Source organism: Cucumis melo, chromosome 8, assembly GCF_025177605.1.
Source record: "Cucumis melo cultivar AY chromosome 8, USDA_Cmelo_AY_1.0, whole genome shotgun sequence".
NCBI lineage: Eukaryota > Viridiplantae > Streptophyta > Magnoliopsida > Cucurbitales > Cucurbitaceae > Cucumis > Cucumis melo.
Genome location: NC_066864.1, coordinates 21,605,646 through 21,626,361, shown reverse-complemented (window position 1 = coordinate 21,626,361; position 20,716 = coordinate 21,605,646). Strand labels below are relative to the sequence as shown.

At 37.4% G+C, this 20,716-nt stretch overlaps 4 protein-coding genes across 4 annotated transcripts; all 4 read right to left on the bottom strand.

Moving 5' to 3' along the window:
• Positions 1-1,391: 1,391 nt before the first annotated feature.
• Positions 1,392-3,857, bottom strand: LOC127150690 (beta-galactosidase 7-like). Its single transcript, XM_051089193.1, has one exon. It carries the CDS (start codon positions 3,855-3,857, stop codon positions 1,392-1,394), a length of 2,466 nt encoding a protein of 821 aa, XP_050945150.1.
• Positions 3,858-6,505: 2,648 nt separating this feature from the next.
• Positions 6,506-8,971, bottom strand: LOC127150689 (beta-galactosidase 7-like). The gene has a single exon (XM_051089192.1). It carries the CDS (start codon positions 8,969-8,971, stop codon positions 6,506-6,508), a length of 2,466 nt encoding a protein of 821 aa, XP_050945149.1.
• A 2,648-nt stretch (positions 8,972-11,619) lies between these two features.
• LOC127150688 (beta-galactosidase 7-like) lies at positions 11,620-14,085 on the bottom strand. Its single transcript, XM_051089190.1, has one exon. The coding sequence runs from the start codon at positions 14,083-14,085 to the stop codon at positions 11,620-11,622; it is 2,466 nt and encodes an 821-aa protein (XP_050945147.1).
• Positions 14,086-16,733: 2,648 nt separating this feature from the next.
• LOC127150687 (beta-galactosidase 7-like) lies at positions 16,734-19,199 on the bottom strand. Its single transcript, XM_051089189.1, has one exon. It carries the CDS (start codon positions 19,197-19,199, stop codon positions 16,734-16,736), a length of 2,466 nt encoding a protein of 821 aa, XP_050945146.1.
• Positions 19,200-20,716: the final 1,517 nt, after the last annotated feature.

Here is a 20,716-nt window from a genome sequence, read left to right as displayed (position 1 = left end):
TATCAATACAATTAGAAACTAAAGATCTTTCATGTAACAACCCGGTCTTTTAAGGTCCCTGACCAGGGTCATTACTACTATGCATGCAATTTTAAAACAAAAATTGGTTGGCCATTAGGCACACAAATCTAGCTGACCTGAAAGTACACAAATCTAGTGTGTACATAGCTATAGGTAGAAGGGTAGTTGCCACTAAGTTATACACTCAACGTGCAACAAGGGGTCTCACATTATATAATCATGTCATAGTAACTTATAACTTTATAGCACGTTCTTATAAATTGTCAGTCATAAACCACACATGGCATCGAATAAAGTTTCTCAGAATGCCTTAAAATTTAATTACATTTTGCCTGTCTCAAAGGCATTCTAGGAGGTTTAAACCTGATATATATCTAGATAATCTTCCATTTTGGCTTACCGAACTCTTTTGAAATTCTAAAATATTGACCCTAAACAATTTTCAACTTTCATACCCCTTAATCGAAGCTGTAAATTCATTATAAAAAAAGGTTCTTAAATGTTTTACCCAAGCTGTCCTTTGTCAAGAAAATGTCTCGGAACCATCGATAATGATAACACAAATTATAGCATTAAAATTGAGCTCAAAAGTGACTTGGAGCAACACCACCAAAGAAACTCATATAAAACGGCACAACCTTGCTAAAGAAGGTTCGAAATGTAGGTTACGGTAGCTGGATGCAGATCAGCGTAAGATTGCGGTGGCAACTGCGTGGATTTCCCTTCTGCACACATGAGAGAAAGAAACTTTCGAAGGGAGAGAAGGGGCGATCGACAGTGATCCGATCGATGACTGGTAGAAGTAAACGACGGGTGGTGGCTGATTATGGCGTGTGGATGTGGCAAGGTCTCGAGTGAGAGAAAACACTAACGATGGGTTGGCCATGCCGACAGCAGAGCAGCGTCACGATGTGACTGGCGGCAATAAAGTTTGCGTTCAGTGGTTGGCCGTCGAGAGGGTTAGAGAGAGAGAGTAAGCTAGATGATGTCAGGATTGCGGGTTTCACCCTATAACCAAAGATTCATAATTTATTCCTCTATTTCCCTTTGTGGGGGAGGGGGAATGGGGGAGGGGTTTGACATGTATGGGTATATTTCTTTTATTTAAAAATAAAAATTAAATATGTAACAACGTTTTTAAAAAGTTTCAAATATAGCAAAGTTCAGTGACAGACTCCAATCGAGACTTTTATGGGCTATCAGTGATGGACCAATATTTTTCAGTATGGTCTATCATTAATAGACCGCTAGGTGTTTATAGTTACTTATACGTTTGTGATTAATAAACCATATACTATGAAAAAGAAAGAAATAAAAATACATAGTTGGTTAAAAAGAATATTTATTCACATATATTACACTATTATTAATCAATTTTGTGCACATAGTGCTTGAACTACCAATCTTGCAGATAAATTTGTAGCATCGCCTAATCCAAATGACTTTGCAGATACATCAATTGAACAACTTTCCATGCCAATGCAAGCTTTTTCCACGAAAAGAGCACTGTTTGTCACATCCCATGAACCTTGCTTAAACGAACCACATTTTCCCTCTGGATTTCCATAGCTAGCAAATTGGATTTCAGAGATGACATGTCCTCCCTGACAAGACAACTCTAATGTGCTTCCTTCATTAGCATTTGCACATATAGTTCCTATTGTGATTGTTTGAACCGACACGTGTTGTGGATTTCCACCAATTTCTTCAAATAAAATCAATGTGTTTGTGTTGCTCGAAAGAAATGATCTTGGAACATGATACCATCTTTGAGAAGGATTTCCACAGTTTTGCACACATTTGCTAGGGTTGTATGCACCTCTATAGTCACATGTTGCGCTGCAACTATCATTGCCAGCAATGAAAGATGGCCAAAATCGGCCTATGCTTTGCCCATTTACCCAAGCTTGGCCTTTTCCCATTCCTTGCATGTCCAAGACTACTGGGTCAATTCCACCAGGTGTCTTAAAGCTAGTCTTGTACCATGTCATTCGCCTTCCGATAGATTTTTGATTTAGTGCAATCCAATTTGTTCTCTGTGAGAACATTGGGTTGTAAATTTGCTTCATTTCTCCATTTAATCCAACCTTATAAGACCACAAATTTGATGACAAATCAGTTTTCACGTTTCCATCTCCAATTAGATAGATGGGACCTCCATCGATTCCCGTTGGCACCATATCATAAAATGCGTCGTAATTCTTCAACCCAACTGTGGCACTCAAAAGAGTTATTGTGTTGGTTCCTGATTTTAGTAGAACCGGTTTCTCAAACACAAAACTCTGGCCATTACTCCCCCACTGCGACCCAATGTATCTTTTATTAACGAAAGCATGAATAACATGACCCTTTGTATTCACTTGGAGAGTCACATTTTGAAGTGAAGATGTTCCGTTAGTGTCAACACTCGTCATGTACCAGAAGTAGTCGCTGAAATCAACCGTGACCCTTTTTTGTTCCAAAAGAAGGTTTGCCGCAAATTTACCATTTCCTTGCAGTGTGTCTTTCATAGGTTCTGGAGCCCAAGCCCACGAGAGTTGTGCATTTTCCTTCTCATTTTGCTCCTTCACGAACATAGACGTTTGAGAATTTACTTTTGCAGTGTTGTAAACCTCCTTGTTGCAACCATCAAGAATGCTCACAGACCAAGCTGGTACAAAATATTTTCCATCTGCTTGTAGATCTATGGTGGCATCATTTTTTCCATCTGTGTTGCTTAGAAAGCAAAACCTCTCCCCTGTTGTTGGATTAAAGAATTTCGTTAAAGTTGCAGAGCTACCAAAGTTTTGGTCTGAGCGTGTGCCGTTAGTGAGAATCTTCTCTCCTAACTTGATTGATGCGTGGAGTTGTTTGAGATGCCCCCATTTAGGTTGATTCAAGTTCCCATACTCATCAAGTGGGGCGTTGTAATCGTAAGATGTAGTGATGAATGGACCTCCCGATGTTCTTCCAAAGTTGGTGCCTCCATGATACATGTAATAATTGTTGAAGATGCCGCCAGATTGAAAAAATCTTGCCACAGAAAATGCTACATCTTCTGCAGTTCTGTAAGGGTCTTTGTCGCCCCATTTCTTGAACCATCCCACCCAATTTTCAGTGAACATTTTTGGGCTCTTAGGATTGTTCGGAGTAAAGTTGTCACAGTAGAATCCATTGCACGTATTAATGATAGGTTGTGGGGCATCACTTTGTTGGCACATGATCCATGGAACGCCAATATTGAGAGATTCGGCCATTTGAGCACACCAATTGATATATGCTTTTCCTGCATCTCCATAAGCTGGTGTCATCACATTTCCATACTCATTCTCGATTTGAGCTAATATTATTGGCCCTCCTTGTGAAGCAAAGAGATTGGCTTGTTTACACATATTCACTATCTTTGTCGTGAAAGTTTGCATTTCATTCTTGTAGACTTGATTGTTAGTACGGAGTTGGATTCCTGGCATATTGTGCAACCACACTGGAAAGCCTCCGTAGTTCCACTCGGCACACACGTAAGGACCAATCCTCATGACAACATAAAGTCCAGCATCTTGGATGAGCTGGAAGAATTTAATAAAATCTAAACGTCCAGAGAAATCATATTTTCGTCGTTGTGGCTCGTGACGATCCCAAAAAATGTATGTCTCAATTGCATCAAGTCCACCATCTTTAGCTTTTTGAATAAGATCAGGCCACATTGCTTCAGTGCTGCGTGGATAATGAATTGAGCCTGAAAAGATAATACGTCGTTCTCCGTTGATAATTATCGCATTTGAATCATATGAAACATTGTCTCCTATGCAAAAAGTCAAGCAAGCTAGAGTTGCAACAAGCCATTGAAGCTTAAACATCTTCGATCCCACAACTTATGTCTTTGGTTTATTTGTTTCCTGAATCGATGTGTTTATTTATATAGAATACATATAGTGATAAGGTGAGAGTTCTTTCCTATCTATATTTGTGTTCAAGGTTGTTGATCAATTCTAAACATAGAAAAGCGGCTGACAAAAGTTTTTCGATATGAGTTGCATCCTCTGAAATTGAAGAATTCTAGTTGACCTTAATCCCTCAAATAACCTTTTACCGAATTACAACTATTGTACGCAATTAAAAAGGTTGTGTTTTTTTCCACAGGACAACTTAGGATTCTATTTTTCATTTTTCACATTTGGCCTCATGTTGTAAGCCAACAACTTTAAGGTCAAGCTATTGTAATATGAGCAATTGAATGTAAATAGATAGATAGATATTATATTTGCACCAAACGCAAAGATGACATCAAGATATTTATTTAACAACCCTCTTAAACTGTAGATTTAAATCATTCTCATTATACTCAATTAGCATTAAAACTAATTAATTAAAATTCATGTTCAAATTAATTAAAGATTTTAGTTGTTTGTGAAAATATTGTTTCATTATTTAAAATACTTCTCTAACTTACATATCATGACGTGGGATGTGTGATGTGTGATGGTTGAAACATTGAAGGTAAATGAATCCAAGTGACCCTAGAGGGAACAAAAAAAGAGATGATAAACCGAATAATAGGAAGTAACATATTTTCGGGAGAAAACAAAATTACAAAAAGATAAACTGTTGAAAATTTAATTTATGTCAATATCGAGAAATTCTCTTCAACTACCATCAAAACCATGATACTGTAAAACAAAAAAATGATAGGGTTCAGTTGTAACAGGATAGTTCGTCGTCATCATTTTATGAGTTAAAAAAATTACTTCTGGATAACCTCTTATCTATAAGTTTTGCAAGCATGATGCATCTCCCTTTCTTCAACTTTAATGGAAACCATAGAGGGAAACAATGAAGCTGCTAACTTCAAGTGATGATTCAAGAGTTTATCTTAAACCACGTAGGTGCAAGTTGGCAATATCTTTCAAGAGAATGGAGAACAAAGCGTACACTTTCCATAATGTTTCCAAAGCAGAATATCATTTTAAACATATTGCCTACTCTTCAATAATGAGCCCACTAGAAGATATAATCAAGTAGATAGAAAACAACAAAGACAAACTACAAAATTTGAAGGAGACAACGTAACATTAAATTACACCTAGTTTCATATCGCCTTCTTTGCAAGTTAGAGATATCAATACAATTAGAAACTAAAGATCTTTCATGTAACAACCCGGTCTTTTAAGGTCCCTGACCAGGGTCATTACTACTATGCATGCAATTTTAAAACAAAAATTGGTTGGCCATTAGGCACACAAATCTAGCTGACCTGAAAGTACACAAATCTAGTGTGTACATAGCTATAGGTAGAAGGGTAGTTGCCACTAAGTTATACACTCAACGTGCAACAAGGGGTCTCACATTATATAATCATGTCATAGTAACTTATAACTTTATAGCACGTTCTTATAAATTGTCAGTCATAAACCACACATGGCATCGAATAAAGTTTCTCAGAATGCCTTAAAATTTAATTACATTTTGCCTGTCTCAAAGGCATTCTAGGAGGTTTAAACCTGATATATATCTAGATAATCTTCCATTTTGGCTTACCGAACTCTTTTGAAATTCTAAAATATTGACCCTAAACAATTTTCAACTTTCATACCCCTTAATCGAAGCTGTAAATTCATTATAAAAAAAGGTTCTTAAATGTTTTACCCAAGCTGTCCTTTGTCAAGAAAATGTCTCGGAACCATCGATAATGATAACACAAATTATAGCATTAAAATTGAGCTCAAAAGTGACTTGGAGCAACACCACCAAAGAAACTCATATAAAACGGCACAACCTTGCTAAAGAAGGTTCGAAATGTAGGTTACGGTAGCTGGATGCAGATCAGCGTAAGATTGCGGTGGCAACTGCGTGGATTTCCCTTCTGCACACATGAGAGAAAGAAACTTTCGAAGGGAGAGAAGGGGCGATCGACAGTGATCCGATCGATGACTGGTAGAAGTAAACGACGGGTGGTGGCTGATTATGGCGTGTGGATGTGGCAAGGTCTCGAGTGAGAGAAAACACTAACGATGGGTTGGCCATGCCGACAGCAGAGCAGCGTCACGATGTGACTGGCGGCAATAAAGTTTGCGTTCAGTGGTTGGCCGTCGAGAGGGTTAGAGAGAGAGAGTAAGCTAGATGATGTCAGGATTGCGGGTTTCACCCTATAACCAAAGATTCATAATTTATTCCTCTATTTCCCTTTGTGGGGGAGGGGGAATGGGGGAGGGGTTTGACATGTATGGGTATATTTCTTTTATTTAAAAATAAAAATTAAATATGTAACAACGTTTTTAAAAAGTTTCAAATATAGCAAAGTTCAGTGACAGACTCCAATCGAGACTTTTATGGGCTATCAGTGATGGACCAATATTTTTCAGTATGGTCTATCATTAATAGACCGCTAGGTGTTTATAGTTACTTATACGTTTGTGATTAATAAACCATATACTATGAAAAAGAAAGAAATAAAAATACATAGTTGGTTAAAAAGAATATTTATTCACATATATTACACTATTATTAATCAATTTTGTGCACATAGTGCTTGAACTACCAATCTTGCAGATAAATTTGTAGCATCGCCTAATCCAAATGACTTTGCAGATACATCAATTGAACAACTTTCCATGCCAATGCAAGCTTTTTCCACGAAAAGAGCACTGTTTGTCACATCCCATGAACCTTGCTTAAACGAACCACATTTTCCCTCTGGATTTCCATAGCTAGCAAATTGGATTTCAGAGATGACATGTCCTCCCTGACAAGACAACTCTAATGTGCTTCCTTCATTAGCATTTGCACATATAGTTCCTATTGTGATTGTTTGAACCGACACGTGTTGTGGATTTCCACCAATTTCTTCAAATAAAATCAATGTGTTTGTGTTGCTCGAAAGAAATGATCTTGGAACATGATACCATCTTTGAGAAGGATTTCCACAGTTTTGCACACATTTGCTAGGGTTGTATGCACCTCTATAGTCACATGTTGCGCTGCAACTATCATTGCCAGCAATGAAAGATGGCCAAAATCGGCCTATGCTTTGCCCATTTACCCAAGCTTGGCCTTTTCCCATTCCTTGCATGTCCAAGACTACTGGGTCAATTCCACCAGGTGTCTTAAAGCTAGTCTTGTACCATGTCATTCGCCTTCCGATAGATTTTTGATTTAGTGCAATCCAATTTGTTCTCTGTGAGAACATTGGGTTGTAAATTTGCTTCATTTCTCCATTTAATCCAACCTTATAAGACCACAAATTTGATGACAAATCAGTTTTCACGTTTCCATCTCCAATTAGATAGATGGGACCTCCATCGATTCCTGTTGGCACCATATCATAAAATGCGTCGTAATTCTTCAACCCAACTGTGGCACTCAAAAGAGTTATTGTGTTGGTTCCTGATTTTAGTAGAACCGGTTTCTCAAACACAAAACTCTGGCCATTACTCCCCCACTGCGACCCAATGTATCTTTTATTAACGAAAGCATGAAGAACATGACCCTTTGTATTCACTTGGAGAGTCACATTTTGAAGTGAAGATGTTCCGTTAGTGTCAACACTCGTCATGTACCAGAAGTAGTCGCTGAAATCAACCGTGACCCTTTTTTGTTCCAAAAGAAGGTTTGCCGCAAATTTACCATTTCCTTGCAGTGTGTCTTTCATAGGTTCTGGAGCCCAAGCCCACGAGAGTTGTGCATTTTCCTTCTCATTTTGCTCCTTCACGAACATAGACGTTTGAGAATTTACTTTTGCAGTGTTGTAAACCTCCTTGTTGCAACCATCAAGAATGCTCACAGACCAAGCTGGTACAAAATATTTTCCATCTGCTTGTAGATCTATGGTGGCATCATTTTTTCCATCTGTGTTGCTTAGAAAGCAAAACCTCTCCCCTGTTGTTGGATTAAAGAATTTCGTTAAAGTTGCAGAGCTACCAAAGTTTTGGTCTGAGCGTGTGCCGTTAGTGAGAATCTTCTCTCCTAACTTGATTGATGCGTGGAGTTGTTTGAGATGCCCCCATTTAGGTTGATTCAAGTTCCCATACTCATCAAGTGGGGCGTTGTAATCGTAAGATGTAGTGATGAATGGACCTCCCGATGTTCTTCCAAAGTTGGTGCCTCCATGATACATGTAATAATTGTTGAAGATGCCGCCAGATTGAAAAAATCTTGCCACAGAAAATGCTACATCTTCTGCAGTTCTGTAAGGGTCTTTGTCGCCCCATTTCTTGAACCATCCCACCCAATTTTCAGTGAACATTTTTGGGCTCTTAGGATTGTTCGGAGTAAAGTTGTCACAGTAGAATCCATTGCACGTATTAATGATAGGTTGTGGGGCATCACTTTGTTGGCACATGATCCATGGAACGCCAATATTGAGAGATTCGGCCATTTGAGCACACCAATTGATATATGCTTTTCCTGCATCTCCATAAGCTGGTGTCATCACATTTCCATACTCATTCTCGATTTGAGCTAATATTATTGGCCCTCCTTGTGAAGCAAAGAGATTGGCTTGTTTACACATATTCACTATCTTTGTCGTGAAAGTTTGCATTTCATTCTTGTAGACTTGATTGTTAGTACGGAGTTGGATTCCTGGCATATTGTGCAACCACACTGGAAAGCCTCCGTAGTTCCACTCGGCACACACGTAAGGACCAATCCTCATGACAACATAAAGTCCAGCATATTGGATGAGCTGGAAGAATTTAATAAAATCTAAACGTCCAGAGAAATCATATTTTCGTCGTTGTGGCTCGTGACGATCCCAAAAAATGTATGTCTCAATTGCATCAAGTCCACCATCTTTAGCTTTTTGAATAAGATCAGGCCACATTGCTTCAGTGCTGCGTGGATAATGAATTGAGCCTGAAAAGATAATACGTCGTTCTCCGTTGATAATTATCGCATTTGAATCATATGAAACATTGTCTCCTATGCAAAAAGTCAAGCAAGCTAGAGTTGCAACAAGCCATTGAAGCTTAAACATCTTCGATCCCACAACTTATGTCTTTGGTTTATTTGTTTCCTGAATCGATGTGTTTATTTATATAGAATACATATAGTGATAAGGTGAGAGTTCTTTCCTATCTATATTTGTGTTCAAGGTTGTTGATCAATTCTAAACATAGAAAAGCGGCTGACAAAAGTTTTTCGATATGAGTTGCATCCTCTGAAATTGAAGAATTCTAGTTGACCTTAATCCCTCAAATAACCTTTTACCGAATTACAACTATTGTACGCAATTAAAAAGGTTGTGTTTTTTTCCACAGGACAACTTAGGATTCTATTTTTCATTTTTCACATTTGGCCTCATGTTGTAAGCCAACAACTTTAAGGTCAAGCTATTGTAATATGAGCAATTGAATGTAAATAGATAGATAGATATTATATTTGCACCAAACGCAAAGATGACATCAAGATATTTATTTAACAACCCTCTTAAACTGTAGATTTAAATCATTCTCATTATACTCAATTAGCATTAAAACTAATTAATTAAAATTCATGTTCAAATTAATTAAAGATTTTAGTTGTTTGTGAAAATATTGTTTCATTATTTAAAATACTTCTCTAACTTACATATCATGACGTGGGATGTGTGATGTGTGATGGTTGAAACATTGAAGGTAAATGAATCCAAGTGACCCTAGAGGGAACAAAAAAAGAGATGATAAACCGAATAATAGGAAGTAACATATTTTCGGGAGAAAACAAAATTACAAAAAGATAAACTGTTGAAAATTTAATTTATGTCAATATCGAGAAATTCTCTTCAACTACCATCAAAACCATGATACTGTAAAACAAAAAAATGATAGGGTTCAGTTGTAACAGGATAGTTCGTCGTCATCATTTTATGAGTTAAAAAAATTACTTCTGGATAACCTCTTATCTATAAGTTTTGCAAGCATGATGCATCTCCCTTTCTTCAACTTTAATGGAAACCATAGAGGGAAACAATGAAGCTGCTAACTTCAAGTGATGATTCAAGAGTTTATCTTAAACCACGTAGGTGCAAGTTGGCAATATCTTTCAAGAGAATGGAGAACAAAGCGTACACTTTCCATAATGTTTCCAAAGCAGAATATCATTTTAAACATATTGCCTACTCTTCAATAATGAGCCCACTAGAAGATATAATCAAGTAGATAGAAAACAACAAAGACAAACTACAAAATTTGAAGGAGACAACGTAACATTAAATTACACCTAGTTTCATATCGCCTTCTTTGCAAGTTAGAGATATCAATACAATTAGAAACTAAAGATCTTTCATGTAACAACCCGGTCTTTTAAGGTCCCTGACCAGGGTCATTACTACTATGCATGCAATTTTAAAACAAAAATTGGTTGGCCATTAGGCACACAAATCTAGCTGACCTGAAAGTACACAAATCTAGTGTGTACATAGCTATAGGTAGAAGGGTAGTTGCCACTAAGTTATACACTCAACGTGCAACAAGGGGTCTCACATTATATAATCATGTCATAGTAACTTATAACTTTATAGCACGTTCTTATAAATTGTCAGTCATAAACCACACATGGCATCGAATAAAGTTTCTCAGAATGCCTTAAAATTTAATTACATTTTGCCTGTCTCAAAGGCATTCTAGGAGGTTTAAACCTGATATATATCTAGATAATCTTCCATTTTGGCTTACCGAACTCTTTTGAAATTCTAAAATATTGACCCTAAACAATTTTCAACTTTCATACCCCTTAATCGAAGCTGTAAATTCATTATAAAAAAAGGTTCTTAAATGTTTTACCCAAGCTGTCCTTTGTCAAGAAAATGTCTCGGAACCATCGATAATGATAACACAAATTATAGCATTAAAATTGAGCTCAAAAGTGACTTGGAGCAACACCACCAAAGAAACTCATATAAAACGGCACAACCTTGCTAAAGAAGGTTCGAAATGTAGGTTACGGTAGCTGGATGCAGATCAGCGTAAGATTGCGGTGGCAACTGCGTGGATTTCCCTTCTGCACACATGAGAGAAAGAAACTTTCGAAGGGAGAGAAGGGGCGATCGACAGTGATCCGATCGATGACTGGTAGAAGTAAACGACGGGTGGTGGCTGATTATGGCGTGTGGATGTGGCAAGGTCTCGAGTGAGAGAAAACACTAACGATGGGTTGGCCATGCCGACAGCAGAGCAGCGTCACGATGTGACTGGCGGCAATAAAGTTTGCGTTCAGTGGTTGGCCGTCGAGAGGGTTAGAGAGAGAGAGTAAGCTAGATGATGTCAGGATTGCGGGTTTCACCCTATAACCAAAGATTCATAATTTATTCCTCTATTTCCCTTTGTGGGGGAGGGGGAATGGGGGAGGGGTTTGACATGTATGGGTATATTTCTTTTATTTAAAAATAAAAATTAAATATGTAACAACGTTTTTAAAAAGTTTCAAATATAGCAAAGTTCAGTGACAGACTCCAATCGAGACTTTTATGGGCTATCAGTGATGGACCAATATTTTTCAGTATGGTCTATCATTAATAGACCGCTAGGTGTTTATAGTTACTTATACGTTTGTGATTAATAAACCATATACTATGAAAAAGAAAGAAATAAAAATACATAGTTGGTTAAAAAGAATATTTATTCACATATATTACACTATTATTAATCAATTTTGTGCACATAGTGCTTGAACTACCAATCTTGCAGATAAATTTGTAGCATCGCCTAATCCAAATGACTTTGCAGATACATCAATTGAACAACTTTCCATGCCAATGCAAGCTTTTTCCACGAAAAGAGCACTGTTTGTCACATCCCATGAACCTTGCTTAAACGAACCACATTTTCCCTCTGGATTTCCATAGCTAGCAAATTGGATTTCAGAGATGACATGTCCTCCCTGACAAGACAACTCTAATGTGCTTCCTTCATTAGCATTTGCACATATAGTTCCTATTGTGATTGTTTGAACCGACACGTGTTGTGGATTTCCACCAATTTCTTCAAATAAAATCAATGTGTTTGTGTTGCTCGAAAGAAATGATCTTGGAACATGATACCATCTTTGAGAAGGATTTCCACAGTTTTGCACACATTTGCTAGGGTTGTATGCACCTCTATAGTCACATGTTGCGCTGCAACTATCATTGCCAGCAATGAAAGATGGCCAAAATCGGCCTATGCTTTGCCCATTTACCCAAGCTTGGCCTTTTCCCATTCCTTGCATGTCCAAGACTACTGGGTCAATTCCACCAGGTGTCTTAAAGCTAGTCTTGTACCATGTCATTCGCCTTCCGATAGATTTTTGATTTAGTGCAATCCAATTTGTTCTCTGTGAGAACATTGGGTTGTAAATTTGCTTCATTTCTCCATTTAATCCAACCTTATAAGACCACAAATTTGATGACAAATCAGTTTTCACGTTTCCATCTCCAATTAGATAGATGGGACCTCCATCGATTCCCGTTGGCACCATATCATAAAATGCGTCGTAATTCTTCAACCCAACTGTGGCACTCAAAAGAGTTATTGTGTTGGTTCCTGATTTTAGTAGAACCGGTTTCTCAAACACAAAACTCTGGCCATTACTCCCCCACTGCGACCCAATGTATCTTTTATTAACGAAAGCATGAATAACATGACCCTTTGTATTCACTTGGAGAGTCACATTTTGAAGTGAAGATGTTCCGTTAGTGTCAACACTCGTCATGTACCAGAAGTAGTCGCTGAAATCAACCGTGACCCTTTTTTGTTCCAAAAGAAGGTTTGCCGCAAATTTACCATTTCCTTGCAGTGTGTCTTTCATAGGTTCTGGAGCCCAAGCCCACGAGAGTTGTGCATTTTCCTTCTCATTTTGCTCCTTCACGAACATAGACGTTTGAGAATTTACTTTTGCAGTGTTGTAAACCTCCTTGTTGCAACCATCAAGAATGCTCACAGACCAAGCTGGTACAAAATATTTTCCATCTGCTTGTAGATCTATGGTGGCATCATTTTTTCCATCTGTGTTGCTTAGAAAGCAAAACCTCTCCCCTGTTGTTGGATTAAAGAATTTCGTTAAAGTTGCAGAGCTACCAAAGTTTTGGTCTGAGCGTGTGCCGTTAGTGAGAATCTTCTCTCCTAACTTGATTGATGCGTGGAGTTGTTTGAGATGCCCCCATTTAGGTTGATTCAAGTTCCCATACTCATCAAGTGGGGCGTTGTAATCGTAAGATGTAGTGATGAATGGACCTCCCGATGTTCTTCCAAAGTTGGTGCCTCCATGATACATGTAATAATTGTTGAAGATGCCGCCAGATTGAAAAAATCTTGCCACAGAAAATGCTACATCTTCTGCAGTTCTGTAAGGGTCTTTGTCGCCCCATTTCTTGAACCATCCCACCCAATTTTCAGTGAACATTTTTGGGCTCTTAGGATTGTTCGGAGTAAAGTTGTCACAGTAGAATCCATTGCACGTATTAATGATAGGTTGTGGGGCATCACTTTGTTGGCACATGATCCATGGAACGCCAATATTGAGAGATTCGGCCATTTGAGCACACCAATTGATATATGCTTTTCCTGCATCTCCATAAGCTGGTGTCATCACATTTCCATACTCATTCTCGATTTGAGCTAATATTATTGGCCCTCCTTGTGAAGCAAAGAGATTGGCTTGTTTACACATATTCACTATCTTTGTCGTGAAAGTTTGCATTTCATTCTTGTAGACTTGATTGTTAGTACGGAGTTGGATTCCTGGCATATTGTGCAACCACACTGGAAAGCCTCCGTAGTTCCACTCGGCACACACGTAAGGACCAATCCTCATGACAACATAAAGTCCAGCATCTTGGATGAGCTGGAAGAATTTAATAAAATCTAAACGTCCAGAGAAATCATATTTTCGTCGTTGTGGCTCGTGACGATCCCAAAAAATGTATGTCTCAATTGCATCAAGTCCACCATCTTTAGCTTTTTGAATAAGATCAGGCCACATTGCTTCAGTGCTGCGTGGATAATGAATTGAGCCTGAAAAGATAATACGTCGTTCTCCGTTGATAATTATCGCATTTGAATCATATGAAACATTGTCTCCTATGCAAAAAGTCAAGCAAGCTAGAGTTGCAACAAGCCATTGAAGCTTAAACATCTTCGATCCCACAACTTATGTCTTTGGTTTATTTGTTTCCTGAATCGATGTGTTTATTTATATAGAATACATATAGTGATAAGGTGAGAGTTCTTTCCTATCTATATTTGTGTTCAAGGTTGTTGATCAATTCTAAACATAGAAAAGCGGCTGACAAAAGTTTTTCGATATGAGTTGCATCCTCTGAAATTGAAGAATTCTAGTTGACCTTAATCCCTCAAATAACCTTTTACCGAATTACAACTATTGTACGCAATTAAAAAGGTTGTGTTTTTTTCCACAGGACAACTTAGGATTCTATTTTTCATTTTTCACATTTGGCCTCATGTTGTAAGCCAACAACTTTAAGGTCAAGCTATTGTAATATGAGCAATTGAATGTAAATAGATAGATAGATATTATATTTGCACCAAACGCAAAGATGACATCAAGATATTTATTTAACAACCCTCTTAAACTGTAGATTTAAATCATTCTCATTATACTCAATTAGCATTAAAACTAATTAATTAAAATTCATGTTCAAATTAATTAAAGATTTTAGTTGTTTGTGAAAATATTGTTTCATTATTTAAAATACTTCTCTAACTTACATATCATGACGTGGGATGTGTGATGTGTGATGGTTGAAACATTGAAGGTAAATGAATCCAAGTGACCCTAGAGGGAACAAAAAAAGAGATGATAAACCGAATAATAGGAAGTAACATATTTTCGGGAGAAAACAAAATTACAAAAAGATAAACTGTTGAAAATTTAATTTATGTCAATATCGAGAAATTCTCTTCAACTACCATCAAAACCATGATACTGTAAAACAAAAAAATGATAGGGTTCAGTTGTAACAGGATAGTTCGTCGTCATCATTTTATGAGTTAAAAAAATTACTTCTGGATAACCTCTTATCTATAAGTTTTGCAAGCATGATGCATCTCCCTTTCTTCAACTTTAATGGAAACCATAGAGGGAAACAATGAAGCTGCTAACTTCAAGTGATGATTCAAGAGTTTATCTTAAACCACGTAGGTGCAAGTTGGCAATATCTTTCAAGAGAATGGAGAACAAAGCGTACACTTTCCATAATGTTTCCAAAGCAGAATATCATTTTAAACATATTGCCTACTCTTCAATAATGAGCCCACTAGAAGATATAATCAAGTAGATAGAAAACAACAAAGACAAACTACAAAATTTGAAGGAGACAACGTAACATTAAATTACACCTAGTTTCATATCGCCTTCTTTGCAAGTTAGAGATATCAATACAATTAGAAACTAAAGATCTTTCATGTAACAACCCGGTCTTTTAAGGTCCCTGACCAGGGTCATTACTACTATGCATGCAATTTTAAAACAAAAATTGGTTGGCCATTAGGCACACAAATCTAGCTGACCTGAAAGTACACAAATCTAGTGTGTACATAGCTATAGGTAGAAGGGTAGTTGCCACTAAGTTATACACTCAACGTGCAACAAGGGGTCTCACATTATATAATCATGTCATAGTAACTTATAACTTTATAGCACGTTCTTATAAATTGTCAGTCATAAACCACACATGGCATCGAATAAAGTTTCTCAGAATGCCTTAAAATTTAATTACATTTTGCCTGTCTCAAAGGCATTCTAGGAGGTTTAAACCTGATATATATCTAGATAATCTTCCATTTTGGCTTACCGAACTCTTTTGAAATTCTAAAATATTGACCCTAAACAATTTTCAACTTTCATACCCCTTAATCGAAGCTGTAAATTCATTATAAAAAAAGGTTCTTAAATGTTTTACCCAAGCTGTCCTTTGTCAAGAAAATGTCTCGGAACCATCGATAATGATAACACAAATTATAGCATTAAAATTGAGCTCAAAAGTGACTTGGAGCAACACCACCAAAGAAACTCATATAAAACGGCACAACCTTGCTAAAGAAGGTTCGAAATGTAGGTTACGGTAGCTGGATGCAGATCAGCGTAAGATTGCGGTGGCAACTGCGTGGATTTCCCTTCTGCACACATGAGAGAAAGAAACTTTCGAAGGGAGAGAAGGGGCGATCGACAGTGATCCGATCGATGACTGGTAGAAGTAAACGACGGGTGGTGGCTGATTATGGCGTGTGGATGTGGCAAGGTCTCGAGTGAGAGAAAACACTAACGATGGGTTGGCCATGCCGACAGCAGAGCAGCGTCACGATGTGACTGGCGGCAATAAAGTTTGCGTTCAGTGGTTGGCCGTCGAGAGGGTTAGAGAGAGAGAGTAAGCTAGATGATGTCAGGATTGCGGGTTTCACCCTATAACCAAAGATTCATAATTTATTCCTCTATTTCCCTTTGTGGGGGAGGGGGAATGGGGGAGGGGTTTGACATGTATGGGTATATTTCTTTTATTTAAAAATAAAAATTAAATATGTAACAACGTTTTTAAAAAGTTTCAAATATAGCAAAGTTCAGTGACAGACTCCAATCGAGACTTTTATGGGCTATCAGTGATGGACCAATATTTTTCAGTATGGTCTATCATTAATAGACCGCTAGGTGTTTATAGTTACTTATACGTTTGTGATTAATAAACCATATACTATGAAAAAGAAAGAAATAAAAATACATAGTTGGTTAAAAAGAATATTTATTCACATATATTACACTATTATTAATCAATTTTGTGCACATAGTGCTTGAACTACCAATCTTGCAGATAAATTTGTAGCATCGCCTAATCCAAATGACTTTGCAGATACATCAATTGAACAACTTTCCATGCCAATGCAAGCTTTTTCCACGAAAAGAGCACTGTTTGTCACATCCCATGAACCTTGCTTAAACGAACCACATTTTCCCTCTGGATTTCCATAGCTAGCAAATTGGATTTCAGAGATGACATGTCCTCCCTGACAAGACAACTCTAATGTGCTTCCTTCATTAGCATTTGCACATATAGTTCCTATTGTGATTGTTTGAACCGACACGTGTTGTGGATTTCCACCAATTTCTTCAAATAAAATCAATGTGTTTGTGTTGCTCGAAAGAAATGATCTTGGAACATGATACCATCTTTGAGAAGGATTTCCACAGTTTTGCACACATTTGCTAGGGTTGTATGCACCTCTATAGTCACATGTTGCGCTGCAACTATCATTGCCAGCAATGAAAGATGGCCAAAATCGGCCTATGCTTTGCCCATTTACCCAAGCTTGGCCTTTTCCCATTCCTTGCATGTCCAAGACTACTGGGTCAATTCCACCAGGTGTCTTAAAGCTAGTCTTGTACCATGTCATTCGCCTTCCGATAGATTTTTGATTTAGTGCAATCCAATTTGTTCTCTGTGAGAACATTGGGTTGTAAATTTGCTTCATTTCTCCATTTAATCCAACCTTATAAGACCACAAATTTGATGACAAATCAGTTTTCACGTTTCCATCTCCAATTAGATAGATGGGACCTCCATCGATTCCCGTTGGCACCATATCATAAAATGCGTCGTAATTCTTCAACCCAACTGTGGCACTCAAAAGAGTTATTGTGTTGGTTCCTGATTTTAGTAGAACCGGTTTCTCAAACACAAAACTCTGGCCATTACTCCCCCACTGCGACCCAATGTATCTTTTATTAACGAAAGCATGAAGAACATGACCCTTTGTATTCACTTGGAGAGTCACATTTTGAAGTGAAGATGTTCCGTTAGTGTCAACACTCGTCATGTACCAGAAGTAGTCGCTGAAATCAACCGTGACCCTTTTTTGTTCCAAAAGAAGGTTTGCCGCAAATTTACCATTTCCTTGCAGTGTGTCTTTCATAGGTTCTGGAGCCCAAGCCCACGAGAGTTGTGCATTTTCCTTCTCATTTTGCTCCTTCACGAACATAGACGTTTGAGAATTTACTTTTGCAGTGTTGTAAACCTCCTTGTTGCAACCATCAAGAATGCTCACAGACCAAGCTGGTACAAAATATTTTCCATCTGCTTGTAGATCTATGGTGGCATCATTTTTTCCATCTGTGTTGCTTAGAAAGCAAAACCTCTCCCCTGTTGTTGGATTAAAGAATTTCGTTAAAGTTGCAGAGCTACCAAAGTTTTGGTCTGAGCGTGTGCCGTTAGTGAGAATCTTCTCTCCTAACTTGATTGATGCGTGGAGTTGTTTGAGATGCCCCCATTTAGGTTGATTCAAGTTCCCATACTCATCAAGTGGGGCGTTGTAATCGTAAGATGTAGTGATGAATGGACCTCCCGATGTTCTTCCAAAGTTGGTGCCTCCATGATACATGTAATAATTGTTGAAGATGCCGCCAGATTGAAAAAATCTTGCCACAGAAAATGCTACATCTTCTGCAGTTCTGTAAGGGTCTTTGTCGCCCCATTTCTTGAACCATCCCACCCAATTTTCAGTGAACATTTTTGGGCTCTTAGGATTGTTCGGAGTAAAGTTGTCACAGTAGAATCCATTGCACGTATTAATGATAGGTTGTGGGGCATCACTTTGTTGGCACATGATCCATGGAACGCCAATATTGAGAGATTCGGCCATTTGAGCACACCAATTGATATATGCTTTTCCTGCATCTCCATAAGCTGGTGTCATCACATTTCCATACTCATTCTCGATTTGAGCTAATATTATTGGCCCTCCTTGTGAAGCAAAGAGATTGGCTTGTTTACACATATTCACTATCTTTGTCGTGAAAGTTTGCATTTCATTCTTGTAGACTTGATTGTTAGTACGGAGTTGGATTCCTGGCATATTGTGCAACCACACTGGAAAGCCTCCGTAGTTCCACTCGGCACACACGTAAGGACCAATCCTCATGACAACATAAAGTCCAGCATCTTGGATGAGCTGGAAGAATTTAATAAAATCTAAACGTCCAGAGAAATCATATTTTCGTCGTTGTGGCTCGTGACGATCCCAAAAAATGTATGTCTCAATTGCATCAAGTCCACCATCTTTAGCTTTTTGAATAAGATCAGGCCACATTGCTTCAGTGCTGCGTGGATAATGAATTGAGCCTGAAAAGATAATACGTCGTTCTCCGTTGATAATTATCGCATTTGAATCATATGAAACATTGTCTCCTATGCAAAAAGTCAAGCAAGCTAGAGTTGCAACAAGCCATTGAAGCTTAAACATCTTCGATCCCACAACTTATGTCTTTGGTTTATTTGTTTCCTGAATCGATGTGTTTATTTATATAGAATACATATAGTGATAAGGTGAGAGTTCTTTCCTATCTATATTTGTGTTCAAGGTTGTTGATCAATTCTAAACATAGAAAAGCGGCTGACAAAAGTTTTTCGATATGAGTTGCATCCTCTGAAATTGAAGAATTCTAGTTGACCTTAATCCCTCAAATAACCTTTTACCGAATTACAACTATTGTACGCAATTAAAAAGGTTGTGTTTTTTTCCACAGGACAACTTAGGATTCTATTTTTCATTTTTCACATTTGGCCTCATGTTGTAAGCCAACAACTTTAAGGTCAAGCTATTGTAATATGAGCAATTGAATGTAAATAGATAGATAGATATTATATTTGCACCAAACGCAAAGATGACATCAAGATATTTATTTAACAACCCTCTTAAACTGTAGATTTAAATCATTCTCATTATACTCAATTAGCATTAAAACTAATTAATTAAAATTCATGTTCAAATTAATTAAAGATTTTAGTTGTTTGTGAAAATATTGTTTCATTATTTAAAATACTTCTCTAACTTACATATCATGACGTGGGATGTGTGATGTGTGATGGTTGAAACATTGAAGGTAAATGAATCCAAGTGACCCTAGAGGGAACAAAAAAAGAGATGATAAACCGAATAATAGGAAGTAACATATTTTCGGGAGAAAACAAAATTACAAAAAGATAAACTGTTGAAAATTTAATTTATGTCAATATCGAGAAATTCTCTTCAACTACCATCAAAACCATGATACTGTAAAACAAAAAAATGATAGGGTTCAGTTGTAACAGGATAGTTCGTCGTCATCATTTTATGAGTTAAAAAAATTACTTCTGGATAACCTCTTATCTATAAGTTTTGCAAGCATGATGCATCTCCCTTTCTTCAACTTTAATGGAAACCATAGAGGGAAACAATGAAGCTGCTAACTTCAAGTGATGATTCAAGAGTTTATCTTAAACCACGTAGGTGCAAGTTGGCAATATCTTTCAAGAGAATGGAGAACAAAGCGTACACTTTCCATAATGTTTCCAAAGCAGAATATCATTTTAAACATATTGCCTACTCTTCAATAATGAGCCCACTAGAAGATATAATCAAGTAGATAGAAAACAACAAAGACAAACTACAAAATTTGAAGGAGACAACGTAACATTAAATTACACCTAGTTTCATATCGCCTTCTTTGCAAGTTAGAGATATCAATACAATTAGAAACTAAAGATCTTTCATGTAACAACCCGGTCTTTTAAGGTCCCTGACCAGGGTCATTACTACTATGCATGCAATTTTAAAACAAAAATTGGTTGGCCATTAGGCACACAAATCTAGCTGACCTGAAAGTACACAAATCTAGTGTGTACATAGCTATAGGTAGAAGGGTAGTTGCCACTAAGTTATACACTCAACGTGCAACAAGGGGTCTCACATTATATAATCATGTCATAGTAACTTATAAC

What these genes read in the sequence shown, in the direction of transcription:
- LOC127150688 (XM_051089190.1), bottom strand. Translation starts at nt 14,085, where the DNA reads ATGTTTAAGCTTCAATGGCTTGTTGCAACTCTAGCTTGCTTGACTTTT.
- LOC127150689 (XM_051089192.1), bottom strand. Translation starts at nt 8,971, where the DNA reads ATGTTTAAGCTTCAATGGCTTGTTGCAACTCTAGCTTGCTTGACTTTT.
- LOC127150690 (XM_051089193.1), bottom strand. Translation starts at nt 3,857, where the DNA reads ATGTTTAAGCTTCAATGGCTTGTTGCAACTCTAGCTTGCTTGACTTTT.
- LOC127150687 (XM_051089189.1), bottom strand. Translation starts at nt 19,199, where the DNA reads ATGTTTAAGCTTCAATGGCTTGTTGCAACTCTAGCTTGCTTGACTTTT.